Source organism: Marmota flaviventris, chromosome 15 (genome assembly GCF_047511675.1).
Source record: "Marmota flaviventris isolate mMarFla1 chromosome 15, mMarFla1.hap1, whole genome shotgun sequence".
Classification (NCBI taxonomy): Eukaryota; Metazoa; Chordata; class Mammalia; order Rodentia; family Sciuridae; genus Marmota; species Marmota flaviventris.
In genome coordinates, this window is record NC_092512.1 from 39,264,847 (window position 1) to 39,287,467 (window position 22,621).

The 22,621-nt window shown below is 40.8% G+C and overlaps 1 protein-coding gene across 4 annotated transcripts in view; it reads right to left on the bottom strand.

Moving 5' to 3' along the window:
- Cpq (carboxypeptidase Q) overlaps positions 1-22,621 on the bottom strand; it is a 449,500-nt gene that overhangs the window by 66,591 nt on the left and 360,288 nt on the right. For 3 of the 4 annotated variants that reach the window (XM_071602223.1, XM_071602224.1, XM_027953187.2), the window contains exon 7: positions 12,441-12,642. In XM_071602223.1, coding sequence (XP_071458324.1) covers positions 12,441-12,642 — 202 coding nt within the window. Of the gene's footprint in view, positions 1-6,275; positions 6,421-12,440; positions 12,643-22,621 lie in introns of those variants that run through there. The other variant, XM_071602225.1, reaches the window with a different exon arrangement.

Here is a 22,621-nt window from a genome sequence, read left to right on the forward strand (position 1 = left end):
GTTATCCATAAGATTCTGTTCTCTCACCTGCCAGGAATAGAAGAAAGAAGGGGAGGCAGGAAGGGAGGAAGGGAAGGAATGTGGGAGGGAGGAGAGGGAGAGAATACTAAGAATAATGAGGACACTTCTTATCTACATTTTGGGCTACAGATCATTCAAGTCTCAAGAGATCCATAACTAATAGATTTCACAGAGTTCAACCACATTTGACTTAGATATTATGCACTGGAAGGACAATTAAGACAGCAAATGTCATATAAGAAGAGAAAGTTTAGTTACCATTAATTACCTAATCTCATGCTTTCTTATAAAATGGGATAATAGGGAGATTTAATTTACTATGTTAGAAATTCCCATGAGGGGTATATACAAGAATATCATGGTAAGTGGTTATTTTTAAATTTCAATACTGAACAAAGGGAAGATCTTAATCTATTGAAATTACCCAAACTAGAGTCTATTGTATATAATTGAGATATAATTCATTTCTATACTAAAAAGTCCTTATCCAATATGAACTCAATTTTGCCCAAATCTCTTCCATTGTGATTCTTTTCTGTTGCTTCCATAATCATTAAAGTAATTAAATTGGTAAGCATACTTTTAGCAGAGCTCTGTTAAGAAGCCCATGAAATGCCACAATATTCCCAGACTTATCTGACCCCAAGATTCAACAAGCAGGTTATGCCAAGTCATCAGACTCTGCTAATATCTGAGAATTTTAGTATAACCACTGATGTTCAAAAGTGCAATGCTTCGTGGGACTACTTCCAACAGGAAGGCTTAATTTGGCAAAAGTTCCGGTAGCTTCTTAAGTACAGATGTTAGGAGATTCAGACTTAACATCAAAGAAAATGCAAGTTTGCCTGGAAATTGCCAGTAGGCATGCAACTAGTCATGAGGTACGTGTATCTAAGTAGCTGGCTCTTGTCTTGAGTCCCTTAAGGAGGAGGATTGGGGTTAGATGGAGCCTGTCAAGTGGCTGGAATCAAATCCTACTGTATCTCATTTCTGCTCAAAACCTTCCAAAGTCTCAAACTATCTTAAAGCCTCTGGATGGCAGTCAGATTCCAAGTGGGACTTCAGGCAATCCTTTTAGTTTTATCTTTGACTATTTCCCTACTCGGTCTAAACTTGAACCAAACCAAATGACCTATTATTTCAAGAACCCATTGCAATCTCTTACCTACAGGATTCTGCTTACCCCTGTTTTTGGACATGGAGTGCATTCCCTTTTCAATCAACTGAACCTGATTCTTCCTGGTAATCTGGCGAAATGTCACTTCTTTTGTGTCCTAGCAGATCAATGCCTCGCTTGCCTGAACTATTGCATTTTGTTCTTCCTATTTTAAACAATGCATTAACTCTTTAAAGACAGGGATGGTCATGTGACATTGTCCATGTGAGCTAGTCCATGTGACACTGAAGTAAAATAGATCTTCTGTGTTAATTCCTACCTCTCCATGTAATGTCTTTGTGACTTTGGACAAAGGAAACTCTCTGAGCCCCAATTTTGGTTACAAAATAATACTATGTACTTCAGAAGTACACAGGTTCTCCTGAAATTAAATCATATAGCATATGAAAAGCATCTAGCATGATGTTTGGCAAAGAATAGACTCTCACAATCCTTTTCTCTCTCTCTCTCTCTCTCTCTACACACACACACACACACATACACGAATAATATATATATATATATATATATATATATATATATAGAGAGAGAGAGAGAGAGAGAGAGAGAGAGAGAATGTATATAGTATATATATATAAATATATAATCTATATATATATACATTTATATAAAATTAAGTATTTCTTGGACAAATAAATAAAAATGTGAAATAGTCTGAGTCAGGTCTAAGAAGAAAGAACAGGCAATAGCATACTGAGAATACAACTATGACTCTTCAAGGTAATAATAAATCCCACGATGATTCTTATTTGTAATCTCTTGTTCACTTTACAAAGGAAAATTAGAAATAATCATGTAAACACTTTGAAATCAGCAGTTTCCAGTGTTAATACAAAAATCACAAAGATAGAAATGATATCACACACAGGTTAACATAAGTTTATACACTTCTAGTAGAATATACATACTAAAAACAAACTGAATCAAATTTTTTCACTAATCATACTGTTGGTGACTCTGGTGGTATTTTTTTTTTGAGACTATTGTGTGTGTATTTTGGGACAAAGCAAACAAGTGATTATGTTGTTCTACTGGAAACAAAGAGTTTTGGCATGGGATAAAGGAAATTCAGACCTAACATCAGTGAAGTTATGTACAACTTTACAGTCCTAATCTTGAACTGGAAATATATAATTCTAATATAATTTCTCTTTGGAAAGAAATCTCATATTTTCTATTTTGGGCTGCTTAAAAGACTTAGAAACAATGAAAAAACCAGTAGCAATAAGTATGCTCACAGAGTGTCTTTTATATACCATGTCCTGTAAAAGAAATTGGGCTTTTTCCACCCTCAGCAATGATGAAGTACTTAGCAACTCAGTGAGACCCTGTCTCTAAATAAAATACAAAATAGGGCTGGGGATGCAGCTCAGTGGTTGAGTGAGTTCAATCCCCAGTACCAAAAAAAAAAAAAAAAAAGAAAGAAAGAAAGAAATTGGGCTTTTTGGAGTAATAGCCAATTCCAAATCTGCTGTAAGAAATGTATAAGATGGACTGTAACCATTGCCATGTCATAAAACTAAGATGCTCCCAACATCTGTGAGGGTTGCTGTGGTTTGGATCTGGGATGTGCCCCAATGCTCCTGTGTTGAAAGCTTAGTCTCCAATGCAGCAATGTTCAGAAGTGGGGCTCTTGGGAAGAGATAGACTCACCTGGGTTCTGACCTTATTAATAGATTAATCCATTGATGGGTTCAAAGCATATGGTAATATTGGAAGGTGGTGGAAATTTTAGAAGGTGGGGCTTAGTTGGAAGAAGTAGATGATGGGGAGCATATTTTGTATATTTTATCCCCAGCCTCTCTCTGGCTTCTGGTTTCCATGAGGTGAGTAGCTTTCCTCTGCCACACCTTCCACCATGATGCTTCTGCCTTGGAGCCAGCTGAATATGAACCAGAACCTTTTAAACTGAGCCAAAATAAATCTTTCCTCCTTTTAAGTTGATTTTCTCAGCTATTGTGCCACAGCAACAGAAAGTTACCACAAGAATCATATGAAAAGAACTCAGGAAACAGTTATTTGGCTTTCACTGGCCAAAGATGGGATAATTTGAATGGCCAAAAAATTATTACTGCAACAAAATGAAAAACATCAAGTATTTTTTAAGTCAATCAATTAATCAATTTTGGATGGTAGGGAACCAAATGATGAGTTTTAAAATTGGTAAATAAAGGGAAAAATAAAACATTTTTCCTACCTTTTTTTATACAAAAGTATCTCAAGGTAACCAAATGGTTGATGAGGGGCAAGTTCTTTTTATTAAAATTTTAGATGTTAATGATCCTTTATTTTATCCATTTATGTATATGCAGAGCTGAGAATTAAACCTAGTGCCTCCACATGCTAGGCAAGCACTCGATCACTGAGCCACAATCCCAGCCCGGGGCAAGTTCTTATAGAATTATTTCAACGAATAAACAAAGAAGAAATGAGAGAATTGAATTATATCATTTAGAATATACGGTAATGACTTAATGAATCTAGGCAATAAGCCTCAATGGCTGCTAACACTGAGGAAGGGGGTAGTGGGGGGGAAATGAATTAGACATTACTCCTGATGAGAATAAAATGAAATACCTAGAAAGTATCCTTGCCCTTGCCCTCCCCCACCATCCACAATCAGACTCAAATCAGAGCAAGCCACTAAATTTAACCAGCAATTCACAATAAAGATGAGGGATAGAGAAACATGTCCAACAATGCCATGGGAATGGAATCAGCCCAAATTACTTGGTTTCTATAATGAATGAATGGCAAAGAAAAAAAGATGAAGGTAGAATCTATGAATTAAAAGAGACAGGATAAGAGATAAGAGACATATCAGCCACTTGCATTGCTTGGAGCTTACTGAAATCTTGGTTTAAAGTAGAAAACTTCTCTTTTTTAAATTGGAAGAATTTAATTGGAAACACTTGGAAACTGGTTACATACTGGGTATAATTTTAAGATATTGTCTGGAGGAATGAAAGTAATCTAATTATATAATGTGCATGGATGAATATGTAATAATGAATCCCACCATTATGTGTAATTATTATGTACAAATAAAGTTGTTTTTAAAATTATGTAAAGCATTTAGGTGGAATAATAGTATAGTATTGTAGTTATGAACATAAAAATGCATTCTTGCCTTTTAGAGTCACAGATTAAAATGTTTTCCAATGAAATGATTGCTTTAAAATAATCTGGGTTTAGGAGAGTGGTTGGACATTGATGAAATAAGATTACCCATAATTTAAAAATTCCTGAAGCTGAGTGATGGGTGGTGCATGGGGGTTCAAACCAAATCAGTGAGTTTCCAATTGTGAGCTCTTGGAGAGAAGGGGTCATATCTTATTTTTGTATACTCCATAATTTACATATCATATAGCTACCTATTAAACAAAAATTTAATTCTTGTTTGGTGGGTTAGGTGCATTATACATTTTGACTCAATACTTTCAACTTATAATAAATGGTTTTATCAGGATATAACCCCACTGTAAGTTGAGGAACATCTGTATAGCATTTGTCAAGTATCGCCGTCAAATGCATAAGAGGGGAAACCCAGGAGAGCCAACCTTGAGACCCACAAAGGAGCGGATAGAAAAGTAACACCTGTCCAGGCTACATTATCAGATGGCAAGGCAAATGGTAGAGAGAGACACTCAGGTTAGAGTGTTAAAGGGTCATTACAGTGCATGCAATGAGCATACTATAGTACCTAAAGCAATGCTTCTCCTCCTTTGTGACTTCTCGGGCTCCCAATTAACTCCAGAGCTCTCACTTTGAGCCTCCTACTTGAGTGGGATCTGGATACCCCGGCATCCTGAAACACTGCTGTCATCACTTTCTTCTCCTGCTGAAGATGTCTGGCCGCTCTGCTAAATCTGTAAGAGTTTTCAACCTGAAATTTATGGCTCTTTCTGGCCCAGAGTTACTCCCCTGTTCTCATTGCCCCTGGCCCTCCACGATGCACCGCCCAGGGAGGCCATTCTCCTACAGGGACGACTGCCCTGCTCCTATCCTTTCTCTCATGAGGAAGGCCCTTCTGTACCTTTTCTGTCCATTCTGATCTGAGCATTGTTTAGTGTCCAGCTCAAGCTCCCCTCCTGCTGCTCTTCTGTCCTCCGTCCTGGGAGATCCTGCAGCCATTCTGCACGTGTTATTTATCCGGGAGCTGTACCAAAATCAGCCGTTTACTGTTACTTAACTTTTCTTGTGTTCATCTTCAAATCAATATGTGTAATCAGTGAACTTTTATGTGCCAGGTAGTAATAGGCATTGTGGGCATATAAAATACTCTCTCGCTCCTCCATCAGTGAAGGAGATAAAATGCAAAGTACATTAACTTCAAAGTGAAAGCGTGTGCTTTAAATAACCGTTGGAGGTAACACTTCATAAGGCACTTCATAAGGCACTGCGTGACTAACTGCCCCGGGGTATAACAGTACCTCCTTCACCCACTGTGTTACTGTCCTGAAGGCCTGAGCCAGCTCTGCTGTGGGCATGCCACCCAGTGGCTTCTGTTAGGGCTGAAGCAGACGTGCTGTAAGGGGGAGCAGGGTGAGGAAATCATTTGTTCTTCCTACGTGCAGTTCTAGGGTGCAGTATTGATGTGGCTGCTATACACACCCATCTGGAATAAAAGGAGGAGTAAAGCCAGAGCCTGGACTCACCTGGACTCACTTACTGGCTTTCTCTGTATGACCCTCATCAACCTCCAAGATTTTTCTCCATTCTGGATTTATTTCTTTGTTCTAGTCCCCTTCCTCACACTGTCCCTGTGCCCTCTCCTGCAATGGAGACTGCCCAGGGGCTGAGATCTGGTAAGTCTTTTCCATGCTCTACCCTCTGTGTCTAAACAGTGCTTGGTTTATGCGAGGCACTTGAGATACGCTTGTTGATTGAACAGAACTTCCCCAGCCATTTAAGTGGGGGTTTCAGGACTACAGCCACAACAGGGAGAGCACCCTTTCCATGTCTCCAGTGGGGTGAGGCCTCCTCCCCATAGAGCAATAAGTTCTTCAAACACCACCACACAGAGTGTTTTCACCATAAGGGAGGTGTCTTTTAATTAGGGACAGCAGGTGACATAGGACTGCTGGGTTGCACTCTTCCATCTGGTGACTGGAAAACATACGTGACGTGGATCCAGAGGCGGAACCTTCTGTATACTTTACACATCGATGCCTACTTGTGTCCTCACTGTCTCTTTTCTTGGAACATTTCAGAAGAAAGGCCTTTGGGAATGTCAAAATGGAAAGTTTTAATTTAGTTCTGCTTAATTCCATATGAAATATTGGACAGAAATAAGCAACACAGAAAATATGTGAAATTCTGAGTAATCTGTATATTGGGTACTTCAATATGGAGTCTGAACTACTATACAAAAGAGGAAAGAAGTCAAAATATGATTTTTTAAAACCCTATTTAACATGTAGCAAAATGAGGCAACGTTATTACGAACGTAATCCTTGGGTAATGCACTGCACATAACCAGGCTCTCTCACAGCACTCTACTCCTCCTAGAACCCTGGAACCTACTTCTTTAGCCTTCAATTCATAGACTTTTGTTGGGGGACAGACACTACTGCTCAGGCACTGGGGATTCCGAGGAGTTCACGGTTGTAAGGACAGCGTGTAAGTAAATGGCTGGGCAAGTTCTGTTCAACAAGTTCTGAACCATCAACAAGTGTGTCTCAAGTGCCTCCCATAAACCAAAGAGAGGTGAGCTTAGAGAGTTGGAGAGGCACACTCCAGGGACACTTATCAGGGCTACAGGAGATTAGAGAAGCCTTGAAAAGGAGGAGAACAGAGAGCTGAATCATGGAACTGGCTGGTGAGAAAAGATAGAACAGGGAAGGTCCAAAGGCAAAGCAGGTGGAATGAGAAAAGCCTTGCAGGCCGTGCTGAGTAGACACTTTTGTGACGCATAATGCTCTGGAGACAATGGGGGACAGCGAAGGGTCTTAAACGAGGAGGACAGACGATCTGACATTGCAGCTACTTTTCATTTTTTGCACATTGGAAATCCTTGTCTTCTTCCTAAAGACATTTTCTTGTACATCCGGAAGCTATTTGCAGTGGATAAGCCACCGACATGTGTCACACTTTTGGCCAATGAGATTGAGGAGAAACCTGTTTTACGACTTCTTGAAAAGAGTTCCTCACTCTTAAAAAGAGATAATACAGATGTTCTCTCTTCCACTATTGTGCAACATGTGTAGCTTGGAACAAATGCAGCCATCTTGAGACCATGAGGCGACAAGCCTGAGGATAAAAGTCAACATGCCAAGGATGGCAATGTGAAAGATATAAAGAACTAAGATCCTTGTTGTGGTTGAATTACTGAACATTCCTTTTAAGAGAAGTTTAAAAATCCCCTTCCTGCCATTCTGAGTTGGGTCTTCTGTTTTATTTCATAGACAAAAGCAATCCAGCTGATGCACTGATGTTCGATGTAGATAGTTGGCTCTGGAATGAGTGGGCACAGGAGGTGGAAGGAGACTGGGAATGCGGGTCAGCGTAATCCTAGGAGGCTGCTGTAGGAATCAGTGAGTGGTGATGAGACAAGGTCTGTGGGGTGGGGTGGAGGAAGTGGGTTGAATAAATAGGAGGGATTTAAAGGAAACAGGACTTGGAGACTGGTTGCATCTTCCAGATTATGCTGAGGTTTGGGGATTGTGGTTATAGTCACTGAGACAGGACAGAGGAGGAGGAGAAACACATGAAGATTCTTGGTGGAAACGATGACTTGTAAGTTACCATATGCACTTTGCAGATGAGATACCCACGAGTCACTCACCGGACTGTGTTGTCTCTGGGGATAGGGATCTCCACCACTCCCTTCATACTGAGTGCCCAGTGCTATACAGTAGATGACTAGTGAAGATACTCAACAATAAATGAGTGAGGCTTAGAAAGAAAAATTACATTATTTGCACATATAGTTAGAAGCTGAGAAGCCAGAATACTCAAGGTCTCTATTTTTTCCCCGAATATTCTACCACAAGCCAACAAATGAGAAAAAGGTTAAATCACAGATTTTGAGGCAGAGGAGGAAACTTTTACTGGTATATATGAAATAAAAGTGGAATCATTCTCTTAGGTCATATTAAGAGGGTATCTGAGTTTTCCATTAGTGTATGCTTTGTGAAGGAGTTTCTAAAGAAAGATGTTCAATAGGGATACATTTAGGGACATCTGAGAACCATATATTATACCTCAGTACTGAAATATTCAAACTGAAAGAGATTCCTCTCTTTCAGCTCATACTAAGAGAATCATCATTTCCACCAAGTATCCTCATTTGGTCCTCCTCCTCCTCTGTCCCCTGTCTCATTGACTGGTGCCACAATCCAAAAGCCTCAATTATAATTTGGGACATGCAACCAAATGTTTTCCAAGTCCTGTTTACTTTAAATTTCTCCTATTTCTAAATTCGCACTTAGAAAATCAAGCACAAATTTTTAAATTTATAGTCTGTTCACTCTCTGGAGTGAATAGAGACTAACTTAAACCCCTCTGAGATCACTTGTCGCAAGTGATCTTTGAAATTATCTTTGAAAGACTCAGCGAACAGCTGTTCACCATTTTATGCAGGAAAATCATTAAAGTACTAGAAGATATTTTTCAACATCTTCTCAAATTTTGTTCTTTTAAGAGAAATAATTGTAATTTCTGGACTTCCTAATATATATAATTCTTCCAATATTTCAAAATCTTTTTTGACTTTTTTCATGGCATCCTTTCTACCTCCCCTCCCCCACACCCCTCACCTTATTTTTCTTCTTTCCTTTTTTGGAACTGAGGATTGAACCTGAGATTTCGCATATGTGAGGCAAGCGCTTTGCCACTGAGCTATATCCCAGCCCTTTTATCTACACTCTTAATGTAAGGGACCCAAACCTTATCAAACATTATTTTCAACGCCTTTGTTTCTACTCTCACGTTAGAATTGCAAGAACTTAAGTATTTTCCAGAATTAAACTAAAAGCTATGTGAAAGGCATGGCAGTAGAAAATACTGCCCTTAGACTCTAAGAACTGATGGTTAAAGACTGGATGCAAGATGCATCCAAGAGCAATGTTGTCATAAGCGGTCAAGTGCCAGATTGTGGGATAAGGACCACGAGTGCTTTGGAAATTCAGACAAGCAATAGGGCACAATGGGCTGAGGAAGGACAATGAACAGTACCTGCAGAGTGTGCCTCAAAGAATATCTAGGATTTGGGGGGAAAGCAGAAGGTCAGAAGGCTGGAGTAGCAAGATCTGGAATAGATCGTTTATGCAGAATTTACATCCAAGATACTCATTTTTTAAAGTTTTTCCTCCAAAGCCTTGTATTTACTTTGCTACAGATTTCATCTAGATGGGTGAAGGACATTATCTCTTCTCTTCCAAAGACAATCCTGTCATAAATCAATCTATTTGTCTTATATAACTAGTGAAAAGCAGGTTGAATTTTAATTCTCTCTGTGTTCTCAATTCATATTTCGGTATTCAGCATATATGGAACATTAAGAAACCAGGGCCCAAGCATCATACAAATTTGATAGGATTAAACACATTAAGGGCTCAATCAACGTTCATTGAATCAATGGGAGAAATGAAAGGAAAAAAAAAGAGGAATGGAATTTGGAAACATTACTTCTCATTAATCTTCCAAATTTTAGGTAAGCAGTTATTTAAACATAACTTAAATAGTATTTTGAATTCTACCCTTAGGTTTGAATATTTTACTTGCCAGGTCTTTAAGAATACAGAGAACTCATAAGTTTTCTTTTCTTTTTTAGATCAATTATGCTTCTTTGGTTTCTTTTGTTTTTGAAAGTTCTTGAAATTTTCAATAAGCAACAAAAGTTCTAATGTGGGCAGTTCTATTGTTTCTTCCAGGAATAGCCCAAACCTGAGATTTCAAAAGAGCTGAACAGAATTCAGGGGAAGGCTGAGATAATTTGGTTCATCCTTTCAATACTCTAAAGGAAAAAAAAAATTAAAAATTCCAGGAAACATTTATAGTCATCTAAAAGAACTATTGCCTTTTTAATCTACAGAACCAGGGAGGGGAGTGGAACCAAGAATGTGAGGAAAAAAACAAGTAGGTATTTACAATAACAGACTCCTCTCTCCCAGAGGTAAATTATTTTGGAGCAGCAGTGAACTGCAGTCCTTTGCATAAGCAAGAGCTGGGTAAGATAAACATTGTAGAGGCTGCCAGATATCTGGAGGACCATCTCAGCATTCCAACGTCCCTGTGTTGTTCACAGTGCAAAAAGTCCAGCAGCCTTGACACCAGCCTGGCTCATTCTCAGGGTGACTTTGGCCCTGTCAGCAGTGACGACTTGTACTGAGTCGTTTAACCCTTCTGAATCTGTTTCTTCACCTACTTCACAGGATGGTGGTAGGCCTCAAAGACAGTGTCTGCAAAACTAGCATCCCATAAATAGCAAGAACTCAACAAATTCTAAGTTAACTCCTCAGGAATGGTAATGGGCTCAAATTCCCCACTCCACTTCAGCAGGTGGATATCAAATCTGACCTCATCATGGCTGAGAAGGACCAGGCCTCCTTCCCTCGGGTGAAGACAAATCAACTCATGCTTTCCACACAGAACCTTTCTCAGGGATCAGGTGGACATGCAGTGCAATCTCACTTTCACACACAACAAAGCCAGAAACAGCACAAGGTTTTGTGCCCTGATACTGTTGTAGGTTCTAGTTCCTTCTCACTTCCCATGACCACCCCAGAGGGTCTCCAGGGCAGTTCACCCTCTTCTACCAGTCTACTCCTCACAGCTGCCACCTGAAGCTTCCTTAGGGGTTCCCAAATTTCAATAATTTCCTTTTGAAAAGTTTAGGCTCAGTAAAAATTCAAAATTTCAAGCAAATTATTCTATGTGATGTACAGGGCAAACTCTCTTCCCTTTACTTCGATCAGGTTTATCAATGACATATATGTCGATATATGGATCTGTCCAGGGATGACACCATCATTGTTAATGACATACATAACAAATGAAGAGAATTTGGGTCCATGTATTAGTTTTTTTTTTCCATGCTGGGACAGAACCCAAGACCTGGTACATGCTGGGTGAGTGCTTTACCACTGAGCTACATCCCCAGCCCAGGTTCTTGTATTAGAATAAAGGAAAACTTCTATTTCTAGTTATGGAAGATTACTATAAACCTTAAAACTTAAAATGTGCTTTAAAACCTTCAATATCTCAATAATAAGCTTTTTATAAATCTTAAATCGGTGTAGTATGCTGTTGGTGAAATCTATTTTGCCGACAGGGGGAAAAAAACAAAACTAGAGTGGGGTGTGCCTTGAAGACACTGTTTTTGTATCTTTGAAATGTTTCGTAGTTTCTGGAAACAATAATGTTAAAATGTTCAAAGTCTGGCCTTCCTATTTGTGTAGTACAAATACAGACTAATTTGCAGATGGCTCCTTGAACAAGATTTTGATTATGTATATAATGGTGCTGGGGACCACAGGAGTCATGAACATTTAAGAGCGCTTTTCCATGCCTGGGCTTGGGCACATTCATGAAGTTTTACAAGTTTTGTCTTCTTGAGACTGTTCCTGCCTCTATTTCTGTCACCTCCTCAGGTCAATCCCACTTCATAATTCCATCCTTGTCCCCAGAGACTTAGGGCTTCTCTTCAGGATATGTGTATGATAAAAATCATAATCAGGGCAAGTCAGTTTATATCCAACCTCTTAATGGAAGTCTTTGCATTAAGGAAAAAAACATAATTAGCAGGAAGCACCCCACCCTCAAAGAATGAATCTCTCATGGTAAAGTTTCAGATGCCACGCTCTTTGGGTAGAGAATTTAGATCAGTAAAGGTTCCCTGGCACAGTGCAGAATGAGAAGAGTGTCAGTGATCATAATTGCCTTCTACTCTGTTTTTCAAATTTTTGATTGTTGAGATCACTGTGGTACAGTCACCAGAGATACCTCTTTAAAAAACAAAACAACTGATTTCTAGGCCAAATCCTAGAGTCATTAAATCAGGATGGGGGGGAGGGGAGAGGAGCTTATCATTTAGAAAGAAAAGACAACTGGGTAACAAATGCAAACTGAGTACCATTATCCCAATTTTAGAATCATCAAATTATACCTGATAGACAAAAGCTTAGGGGTTCCACGCATCACTTGGCCTACGAGTAGCCACTGTGCCTTGTTAAATAGAGATTTCATTTTAAATCGGTGGCCATACGTAAGGAACATGGACTTCATCTTTTCGTCTTACCAGGCACTCCAGCTTGGATCCAGAAGCTAATGTCCATCCCTTCGCCATCACTGAAGACCTGGGTGATGTTGAGGGGCTGCAGCAGGCGCATCACCTCCTTCATGATGGCCCTGGCCTTGTCACTGCCAGTGAATTGCAGCCCCGTGGGTAAGAAGGTTCCTGAGTCAGACTCCATCACCAGACTGTAGTTGGAAATATTTACCTGAACAAAAGAGAAAAAAAAATTTTTGGTTCCTATCTGCCGCTTCCGTGCTTTCTCCTTGGGAACAATCAAAGGCCAAGACAGACGTGGCTCTGCCTGACTTAGGGTCTGGTCTGCACGTTACCTGATGGTTCTGAGATGCACAGTCACTCACCCTGGGATTTGCCAAACTCAAGCCCTGCCTTGGAAGGATTAAAAAAAAAAATACAATGAAGGGAAATGTATTAAAGCTGCTCAATTATTTCTATTAGCAATAATATTCTTTCAGCTAATTTTCTGCTTGTGCCAGCCCCTCCTACGTGGCAGGGATCTCCAGGGAGCGCTGGACGTGCTCAGACAAAAGGCGGCGTGCCCTGTGAACTTGTTTCCGCACTTCTTCCCTCCACAGAGATATTCTATCTCATTTTAATTGTGAGTTCTGCTGGAGCTAAAAGGCATCAAACTGGCAGGTTTGTCTTGGGTTTCTGGTTTTGTTGTTGTGCCATCTGTTGAATCCCTGGGGAGGCACTAATAGAACAAGACATGAAACACGGCTCTCCCTGGTGTGAAACCACAGCACTCTAATCCCAGGCAACTCTGCCAGGCTGCCAGTTTGTAAACTCTTCCCAAATAAAGTCTGGTAAGAGAGTCTACAGTGATTTGATGTAGCCAATATTGTCACTGCAAGAGCTTCGACTATAAACAGGCTCTCGACAGGTTGCACAGCTAAATTGCTACCCAGCCCTGACTTGCGAATTTCAGGGCCTTCAAGCTGGTCAGGCCCTCTGTTTCCCAAGAGCCACCCCCTTCTCCAAGACTGATCAGCTATTTGGTTGAGTTATTCCCAAGCTGTCTTTGGATAGCACTATTACTCATTCTTCATTACTCATCTAGTACAAATCAATAATCACATTGGTATACTGCTTCCAGAGAGTTTCCACATTTGCAGTCTCTTTCGGTCTTCTCTGGAAACTCATAAAATCAACAAAGAGACTTTATTATTGATGTAGTTTTATAGGAAAGAATCTGAGTATGAGAGAGGTCAAGTGATTCATTCAAAGTCACACAGCAGGCAAATGGTAGCACCTGCTCTGAATTCCTTTGCTTTCTGAAACTCCACAGTGCCACTGCTGGCATGGATATGGGAGTGGTGACACTTGTTCTGCATTAAGATGACTTTTCACTTACATAACAATTTGAAAGTTGCATAAGTATCTTTTCTCCTGAAGCAGATTCCACTTTATAGTGATTTCTTAACATTTGCTGTGGAAACATACTGAGGCCACAAAAAAGCAAGGGCAGAGGCGGGTTCCAAGGGAGGGTACTGCCAGCATTTATAGGCCTGAACAGGAGGCCCTGAGACGCCTGCATTTTTGTTGTCGTTAATGATGAGGAGGTTAACGAAGCAGAAGCCTGCTCGTGTTTCCAGTTTCATTTCTAAGGAATTTTCTGTCTTCATGGTGATTTTCACTGAAAGACTCAAGTCATTTATATAGAAAGGGCCACCTCGGCTTTCAGCTGGTGGCTACAGTATTACGGTAGTAGCATCATTAGAATTAATAATATGCAAAATATTTGCATTCGTGGCCTATATTCAGGGATCATTTAACTGAACGTTGCTGCTAGGTCAGCAGGTGGACTTGGGATTTGGCAGTATTAATTCTTTCCCCTTGAAGGCCTCCAATCCTCCTCACCCCGAACTCTGCCTCGCCTGTAAACAGGAGAAAAAAAAAATCAAGTATATTTTACAAATGAAAACAGAATTGGGTGATCTTATACGTAAGGGTTCCCATATTGTGGGCATATTCTATGTTTCCAACAAGAAATTCATGTGAAGGGCTCCTAATTGGGTACTATTTAGGTTAAAAGTAGAGCTAGTGAGCAGTTTAGCGGTCAGATCCCACACTAATGAGCAGCCGGGTAAGGTGGACCCAGGCTTGGATTCATTTGTTCTCTTCCTGACATAGCAACTGACACTCTGGGCTACTAGGATGGGGAGACTGGCCTCCTCCTTCTCCCTAAGTCACCCCACCTTGGCCCTTGCCTTACCATGTTCAGGTTGGGATAAATGCTCTTTCCTAAGCTTGAACAATGAACCTGTGCACGTGTAGCTTCTAGCACCTCTAAAGAAATGACCTCTGTAGACCAGGGTGAAAGCATTGCAGGAGCTCAACTTACAATGGCTTCTAACAACATGTTCATTAAGTGCTTCCTGGCTTCCTTTAATTGCAAATGAATAAATGTGGTAAGGACAGGGGACTTCACAGTTTGGGAGTGCCACTGTGCTATGTCACAGGATGTTGACAGGAGTATACAGAGTAGTGTAAACAAAGAACATTTCAAAGATAGCATGAGCTATCTATGTGGCAGCCATTTTCACAGAGAGACGAAAAGTATGGGCTTTGGAGTTTGCCTGACTGGGTGGCAGCCTCTTAGTAACCAATCTTTAGCACTGTGACTTTGTGTGCTCCACATAACCTCTCAGCTTCTTCTGCCATGAAATGGGGACGATAGTGCCCCACCCTCATCCCCAGCTCATTGAGTTGTGAGCAACTGCATTGCAGAGCCTGGTGCACAGTTAGCACTTGATAAACAGCAGCACCATTGTGTGACTGTTCTCAGAACTGGCCATCAATACCTCTTAGACTGTCAGGATGGTGCCAATACCAACTATTCTGTTAGCTGATTATGATGATGACAGGTTAGCATTTTTTTCAGTGCCTCCTACAAGACAGACACTGCAGAATGCTTTGCAGCTCATCCCATGTGCTGCAAGATAACTGCTGTTATATTCATTTCACAGACAAGACACTGAGGTTCATTTGGCTTCCCAACTTTCCCACAGTTACCTGCTAGTAAGTGGTGCAGTCAGAACTCACAGAGGTCTGCCCCTCCAGACGTGGGTTCTCCCCACTGCCCTGTCTCCCGAGGTCACCTCTAACTTTCCAGCCACCAGTCCACACTTTTAAATCAGAAATCGAGACTGTAGCTGAAGAAACGTAAACTTCATGATCTCAGTATGAGATCTGCTTGGATAAAATTTATTATCCCAGCTAATAAAGCAATTTAATTAAACAAAGAGAGGATAGAAAACAAAAGCAAAAACTCTTGCTCCAGATTTCTTCCCAACTAGAAATAAAAAGCCTAATTTAATAAAACATTTTTTTTTATAGCCAAATAACACAGGATGTGTAGGTATCCGGAAGTCAGTGTTCTGGCGTAGGTAGAGATGTTTGATTTCCATTCATGTAGAGTTGTATTAGCTGCTAACATGATAGTAGCTTTCTATTGTTTCCTATTTATATATAAACTTCTCCATATGTTTTCAATAAAGAACTAAGAAAACAAACCACCCACTGTCCATGACACTGCCTTTGCTCCACATTTATGGAGTCATTATCTAATTGTTAGCACATGGTGAAGGATTTGGGAAAACAAAATGTCTCTGCTCAGAGAAGCTGAGATGGATCAATGGGTCCCTGGGCTGCTACAACTGTTGCTTCCTAGGAGTCAAAGTCACAAACATCCAGATTCCTTATATGCCATGAGCTTTGGGCCATGGTCAGGGTGGATGTGAAAACCTGATTATTGCTAGTGACAAGGAGCAGGGACATGCCCATTTTACCCAACTCCTTCTAGCACACACACCAAGACAGTCTTCCTCTAGTTTACAGGGTGTAGGAAGAAACCTGCTTCAAGAGACGAGATGCTTTATTGCTAAGATAACCAGCACCCATAGAGACAAGCGGGAGTGTATGGACGAGGAGGCCACGCTGTTCAACGATAAGCTCAGTTATTATCTGCTTCCCCCCCGCCCCACTTTGCTCTCTTAATAAAGAATTTCTCTATTTGGCGCCAGGGAAACTGTCATTCATTACCACGTAATGTGCATAATGTAACGTAGAGAAATGCCCTCAGGGAACCTCCCTGGTTGGGATCATTGGATTAGTTAATATCTGCTCAGAGTTGGGGCTTCATGACCTTGTCATGTGCTACAATCACATCTTATAACACTTCTTCTTCTTTTTTTTTTTTCCTCTTAAGGGTCAAGCAACTCTGCCAAAAACCAATTTGGTAACCATTCGCATTCTTTGGGTGCAACGCAAGATTAAAAAGAAGAAGACTGTTTAAAATACATATTGCATGTTTTAAAATGCTCACTTCCTAATATAAACACAAGGATGATGTTTGTATTCTTGGCTTTTATAAAATTCCAGGCGATTCTTCTTCAGAAATAAAGACCCAAATTCAATAACATCTCCGACCCCACCCCCCAATTTGGTTTCTTCTTTGTTTAAAAGCTTTTCTTTTTCTCATAACCTACAGAAAATAACTGATGAGAAAACCAGGAGAAAATCAATGCGTTTTTCTCATCTTTCTCAAAATGTCTTTGGTTTTGACCTAAAGTGACACTGAAATCCCAAAATCAAATGAAAAGAACAAGAGCCCCCTCGTTATTTTAATTAATCATGTAGCCTTATATCAATCATCAAAGAAATAAAGTTCAGCTGGGCACAGTGGCACACGCCTGTAATCCCATTGGCTCAGGAGGCTGAGGCAGGAGGATTGCGAGTTCAAAGCCAGCCTCAGCAAAAATGAGGCGCTAAGCAACTCAGTGAGACCCTATCTCTAAATAAACTACAAAATAGGGCTTGGGATATGGCTCAGTTTTTGAGTGCCTCTGAGTTCAATCCCTGGTACCCCCCCAACCCTCCCATAAGAAGAAATCCCCACTGACACAGGGCAATCAGCCTTGGTAGGACTTTCTTGCCCCACTGAATGTTAACATTTTATGGTGGTAGTGATATATTCTACACAGGTAGTAGTGATGTTGCTTGGTCAGGTAGTGGGCACAAAATTGGTTTTGAAAAGCAGTTCATTCCTACATGTGCGAGCTGAGCCACTGCACTCATCTCTCATAGCCTGCTGGTGGCCCTGGAGTCCCCTGCTTCCAGGGTGGAGGTGGAGGTATAGGTGGAGGTGGAGGAGGAGGTGGCCAGTCTTTACAGAGCAGCAGCTCAGACCACTGCCAATGTTCGTGGTCTAAAGAGGCTTCCCCTGCCCTGCAAAGTCAGAAACAGGCTTCACTTTCTGGTCAGGTCTACCCTGAAGTTCATGCTTTTATTTCTAACCAGTCTTCAGCATTCTGTTTTGAACAGCCTCGGGTACCCAAGGGAGATCTAGAAGAAAGATGACAAGGTGCAATGCCATTAGTTATTTTCATTTGGCAGCTAAACTGGCAGCAGCGTTGGGAAATGGGCAGTCTTGGGTAAGTCGCAGACAACTTTTGTGGTTAGCCACCACCTGCCTGGAGACAGGAACAGAATGGAGAGCTTCCAGGGACCCCATTCCAGCATGATCACACGGTTGTGTGCAGAGGAATTCTGCTGTGAGAACAAACCTGTGTTTTCAGGCAATCCCATTTTTACAATGTCATTTGAAGCACTCTAGATCTCAGTGAATTCTCCTCTTGGGCTAGTCAAGGTCCGCAGATAGCCCTTAAACTTACAAAGGCATCTGATCCCTCTCTAAATGTCACTATGGTAACGGTGGTGAGTCGGCAGGATAAAAATACGGCATGAACATTGGTTAAAAGATGTATTTTACTTATAGTATATAAGAAATAGGACTGTATTCACGTTGCTTTTAAAAATAAAAGAATGCAAGATCCAGGGTATTGTTAGATCAACTTTTAAAAAGCTTAAATTAATGCCGATCACAGTGTCTAGTTATTTTTCTGATGTTGTAGCAACGTATTTGATCATAGGCAGTGGACCTCAAAATCAATCTGTGTGTGTGTGTGTGCATGCGTGCACACACTCTGAGCTATTGTCTAGCACAGCTGACACAGTGAGGCCCAGTGGGGATTGAACGTAGGGTCTCACCCATGCTAGGCAAGAGCTCTACCACTGAGCTTCATCCCCAGCCCTTTTTATTTTGAGACAAGTCTTGCTATGCTGGCCAGGCTGGCTTTGAACTTGATATTCTCCTGCCTCAGCCTCCTGAGCTGCTGGGATTACAGGTGTGTGCCACCATGTCTGGTGAAGATCCCACAATTACAGTGTGATTCCTTTAATGCCATACGTTGGCCAAATGTTTCATGTTACTGGCTTCATACTCATTTCCATTTGTAGTGGTAAAAGAGAAATGTTCGACATCACTGACTTTGTAGATGCAGACTCCTTGAACTTTGCATTCTCTGTCTTCTCCATCCCCTTCCTCCCTGGCTACTCCCTATCAGTCTCTCCTTATCCCCACCAACTCCCATCCTTCTCCATGATTGGAAGGTGCAAACTACCAAAAGGAAAAGCTCATCCTTCACTGACCCACTTCCTTTAACCCTGACGTGCTGCGCAGACATAAAGATGTGCTTCTTACATTGGAAGGTGTTGGTCTGCCCCCAGGAGAGTGCTTTTGTGTTGACTCCTGATGCTTTTTCCTTGGCTGGGAAGGCTATCCCAGCTTCTATCTTTAGTCTCTTCCTAAGGTTATAACTGACAACTGAGTTCATCTTCTTACAAGTAGACAGATTATTTCTTTTTAAAATTGCATTAGTCATCATTTTCATGTCCTAAAAAGTAAGCTACTTTATACCCAAGAACCCACATATCACTTAACCCTAGAAGAAATCCTACTAAAACCCAGTTCATGAATTCTGTTTCTATACACACAAGCACTTCTAGCATTTTAGGATTATGACAATATCCTCATATGCTTTACTTGATCAAAGACTCTCTAGTAATATTAGTAAAAATGCTAAACATAGCTTTAGAAATAATTATAGTTTATTAAAAAGTCTTTTCCTCCTTCTCTTTTAAAAGCACAGTAGTGAGTTTCAAACCTCCTAAAAACCGTAGTACCCAACTATGAATTTCTGGGCTCTTGGTTCCCTCAAATGTCTTCGTGTCTTACCGCTGCCCAAATCTTTCCTGATTAGCATGCCCCTAATATGCTGGTCAGTTCCATCTTATCTAATTTATGTTTTATACTTACCTTGCTCCTGAAAGAATCCAAAGCTTCTGCAAAGAAAAGATCTTAATAACATATTAGAAGAGTAGGTAAAGGCTCAAGGACCAAGAAGATGCCAGGAATTCAAGGGAGAGAGGTCTGGTGGATCCCTTCTGCATCTCCATATTAATCAATAGAGCTTAGCACATAAAAGGTACTTCACAGATGCTGAGGAAAAAAAAAGTCACAACTGGGAAAATTTTGACATTGGCCCTAGAAGCAACTTGAGGGTACAATCTAGCTCTAGCTTGTGACTGCCAATGTAAGAGGGAGGTACTGATGTATTACTGAGCTTGCAACATCTAGGAATAGAATGCAAGATCCTACCAGCTCCTTGGAAGGGGCAATGCATTTCCCAACATTCACTTCTAAGAGGAATTATTCCATGTCTCTTCATGTGAGGAACACTGAACAAAATAACAGACAGAGTCTCCAATAATGATTTTACAAAATATAAAAGAGTTGCTTACCTTTCCCAACTGTTTCCTACATATTGATACTCAATGAAAGCTAAAAACAAAATATTAACCCATATTTCAGTCAAGGTGTAAGGTGTTTTATTCAGGGAGCAAATATATCTATTCAATAGTTATTGAGAAAGAAACCAAGGAGTCAGACAGCCACAGATCCCTGTTGCCCTGGCCAGTCCCAGTTTATACCTCTTACCTCAGTATGTTATTAGTAGAGACAGCTTTCTCTTGCAAAGATTTCCTGATTTACAATAAATAATATTGCAACCCACCAATGAATAAATGGATAAATGGCACCATTCTGAACACCTACAAAATGTTGCCAGATCTGTGGCTTTTCCAGAGAGGAACAGAGCCTAGGCAATCCCTAAAAGAATAACTATCAGCATGTTCTATAAAATACCGCACTCTCAACTACCAATTGTCCTTCCTAGAACTTTAGAGGAATTAGCAAAAACTTCAATATTGAGATTATATCTGAGCATTAAATTGCAACTATTTAATGGAGCTGAACTTGACACCTGCTTACTCCAAGAAACACGTTCTTCTCTTGGCCTCTGGGACCTCAAAATCTTGCCTCTCTTCTTGCCTCTGTGGATGCTCCTTCTCATTTTTTCTTGGCTGGTTTTCTCATGTACCTGACCTCTAGATGTTGGGATGGTCAGAAACAGTCTAAAAGCCTCTTTTCTCTTCTTTGCTCATTCTGTTGGAATTCTCAACCAGGCTTTTCTTTCTTTTCTTTTCTTTCTTTCTTTCTTCTTCTTCTTCTTTTTTTTTTTTTTTGGTATTGGATATTGACCTCAGGGGCACTCGACCACTCAGCCACATCTCCAGCCCTATTTTGTATTTTATTTAGAGACAGGGGCTCACTGAGTTGCTTAGTGCCTCACCATTGCTGAGGCTGTCTTTGAATTACCAATCCTCCTGCCTCAGCCTTCTAAGCTGCTGGGATACAGGCATGCACCACCATGCCCAGAAGGCTTTTGCTTTTAAGTCTACTTGGTGATACTCCAAGCTCCTATTTCCACACCTCTCTCCTGAATTCAGACTCTTCTACCAGCCACTCAGCATCTCCATTTTCATGTCTAATTGTGTATTTCATGTCTAATTGCATTAGTCATCATTTTCATGTCCTGAAAATGGCTTTTAGGGGCTGGTTCCCTCGAATGTGTTCATGTCTTACTACTGCCCAAATCTTTCCTGATTTATTAATTTGCCAACACAAATTTATTCTTTTCACAGTTATGGAGGGTTTGAATCTGAATGGAATCTTACAGGCAAGAGTCAAGGGGTTGGTAGAGCTGGTTCCTTCTCTAGGCGCTGGTCTGGCTTTTCCCAGCTCCTTGAAGTGCCCTTGTTCCTTGGCTCATGTCTCTCATCACAAGGCCTCTTCTCCTCCTTCACCGTCGTCACACATTATGTCCCTCCTTCGGTCATCTTTCCTCCCAACTTAGAAAACAGCAAAAACATCCTTCTGGTCACAGAGTCTAAAAATGTTGGTCATCATTCTTGACTCCTATCTTGATTTTGTATCCCAAATGCAATCTGTCAGCAAATGCTGTCAGCTCTGTTTTCAATAACAGGCCAATTCTTCCACAACTTCTCCCTGGCTCCGCTGTTCTCATGGAGAATTGCAATGGCATCCCAACTGTCCCCCTGCTTCAAGCCCTGTCATCTTTCAGCCTGTTCTCAGTAGAGTGATCCTCATTTAAAAAAAAAAAAATCCAAGCCAGATGATCCCATTCTTCATCTCCAAACCTCCATATGGCTTCCATCTCACTCAGAGTGAAAAGCAAAGCCTTTGTATTCTTCCCGAAGGCCCTACAGCCAAATCTTTCTCTGAAGCTGCTGAAATGCCCAAACACTTAATTGAATTCTCAGAATTCTTGACCAAAAGAAAAGAGGAAATGATCCTGGTTCATGAAGAATCTGGAAGCAAGAGTTACTAGCTCTTTATTTTTATGATTAAAGAAGCCTCAAGTTGTCTATAGAATGTTGAATTGAACCTCTAAGAAGAAAATGAATTAGCCACAAAACCATCCCAATCCAACTAGATCTATCAGCTTGTTGAATGGGAAATGGGAATCCAGTGGCTTTTAGGGGCTGGTGGCTATAATGGCCCTGGGGGAAGGGGAGGAGAGAACTGAGGTATCAAGTAGTGGGAGAAAAGAGCTCAGAAGTAGTCATTCACTGTGAGGCTCATGAGGATGGGATGGAGGAGGCCTGTGCAGAAACCTCACCTGAGGGACCAGGGAGTCTTTAAGAAGGAACTCTAAGGGTATAAAAACAACCACCACAGTGTGAGCCACTGGGATTATAGGAAGTGAGGCTGAGAGAGGGCAAAAATTACTGTTGAAGCAGATGGAGCATTTATACAGAGGAAACTACATGCTCATGACTAGCAGGGGACCTCTTCCCTGAATTCTACAAAATTTCCTCCTTGACCTCTTTGTGTGAATGTCTGATAGCTCTAATTCATCGTGTCCAAAGCTGAATTCCTGATGTGTACCTTACCTCCAACT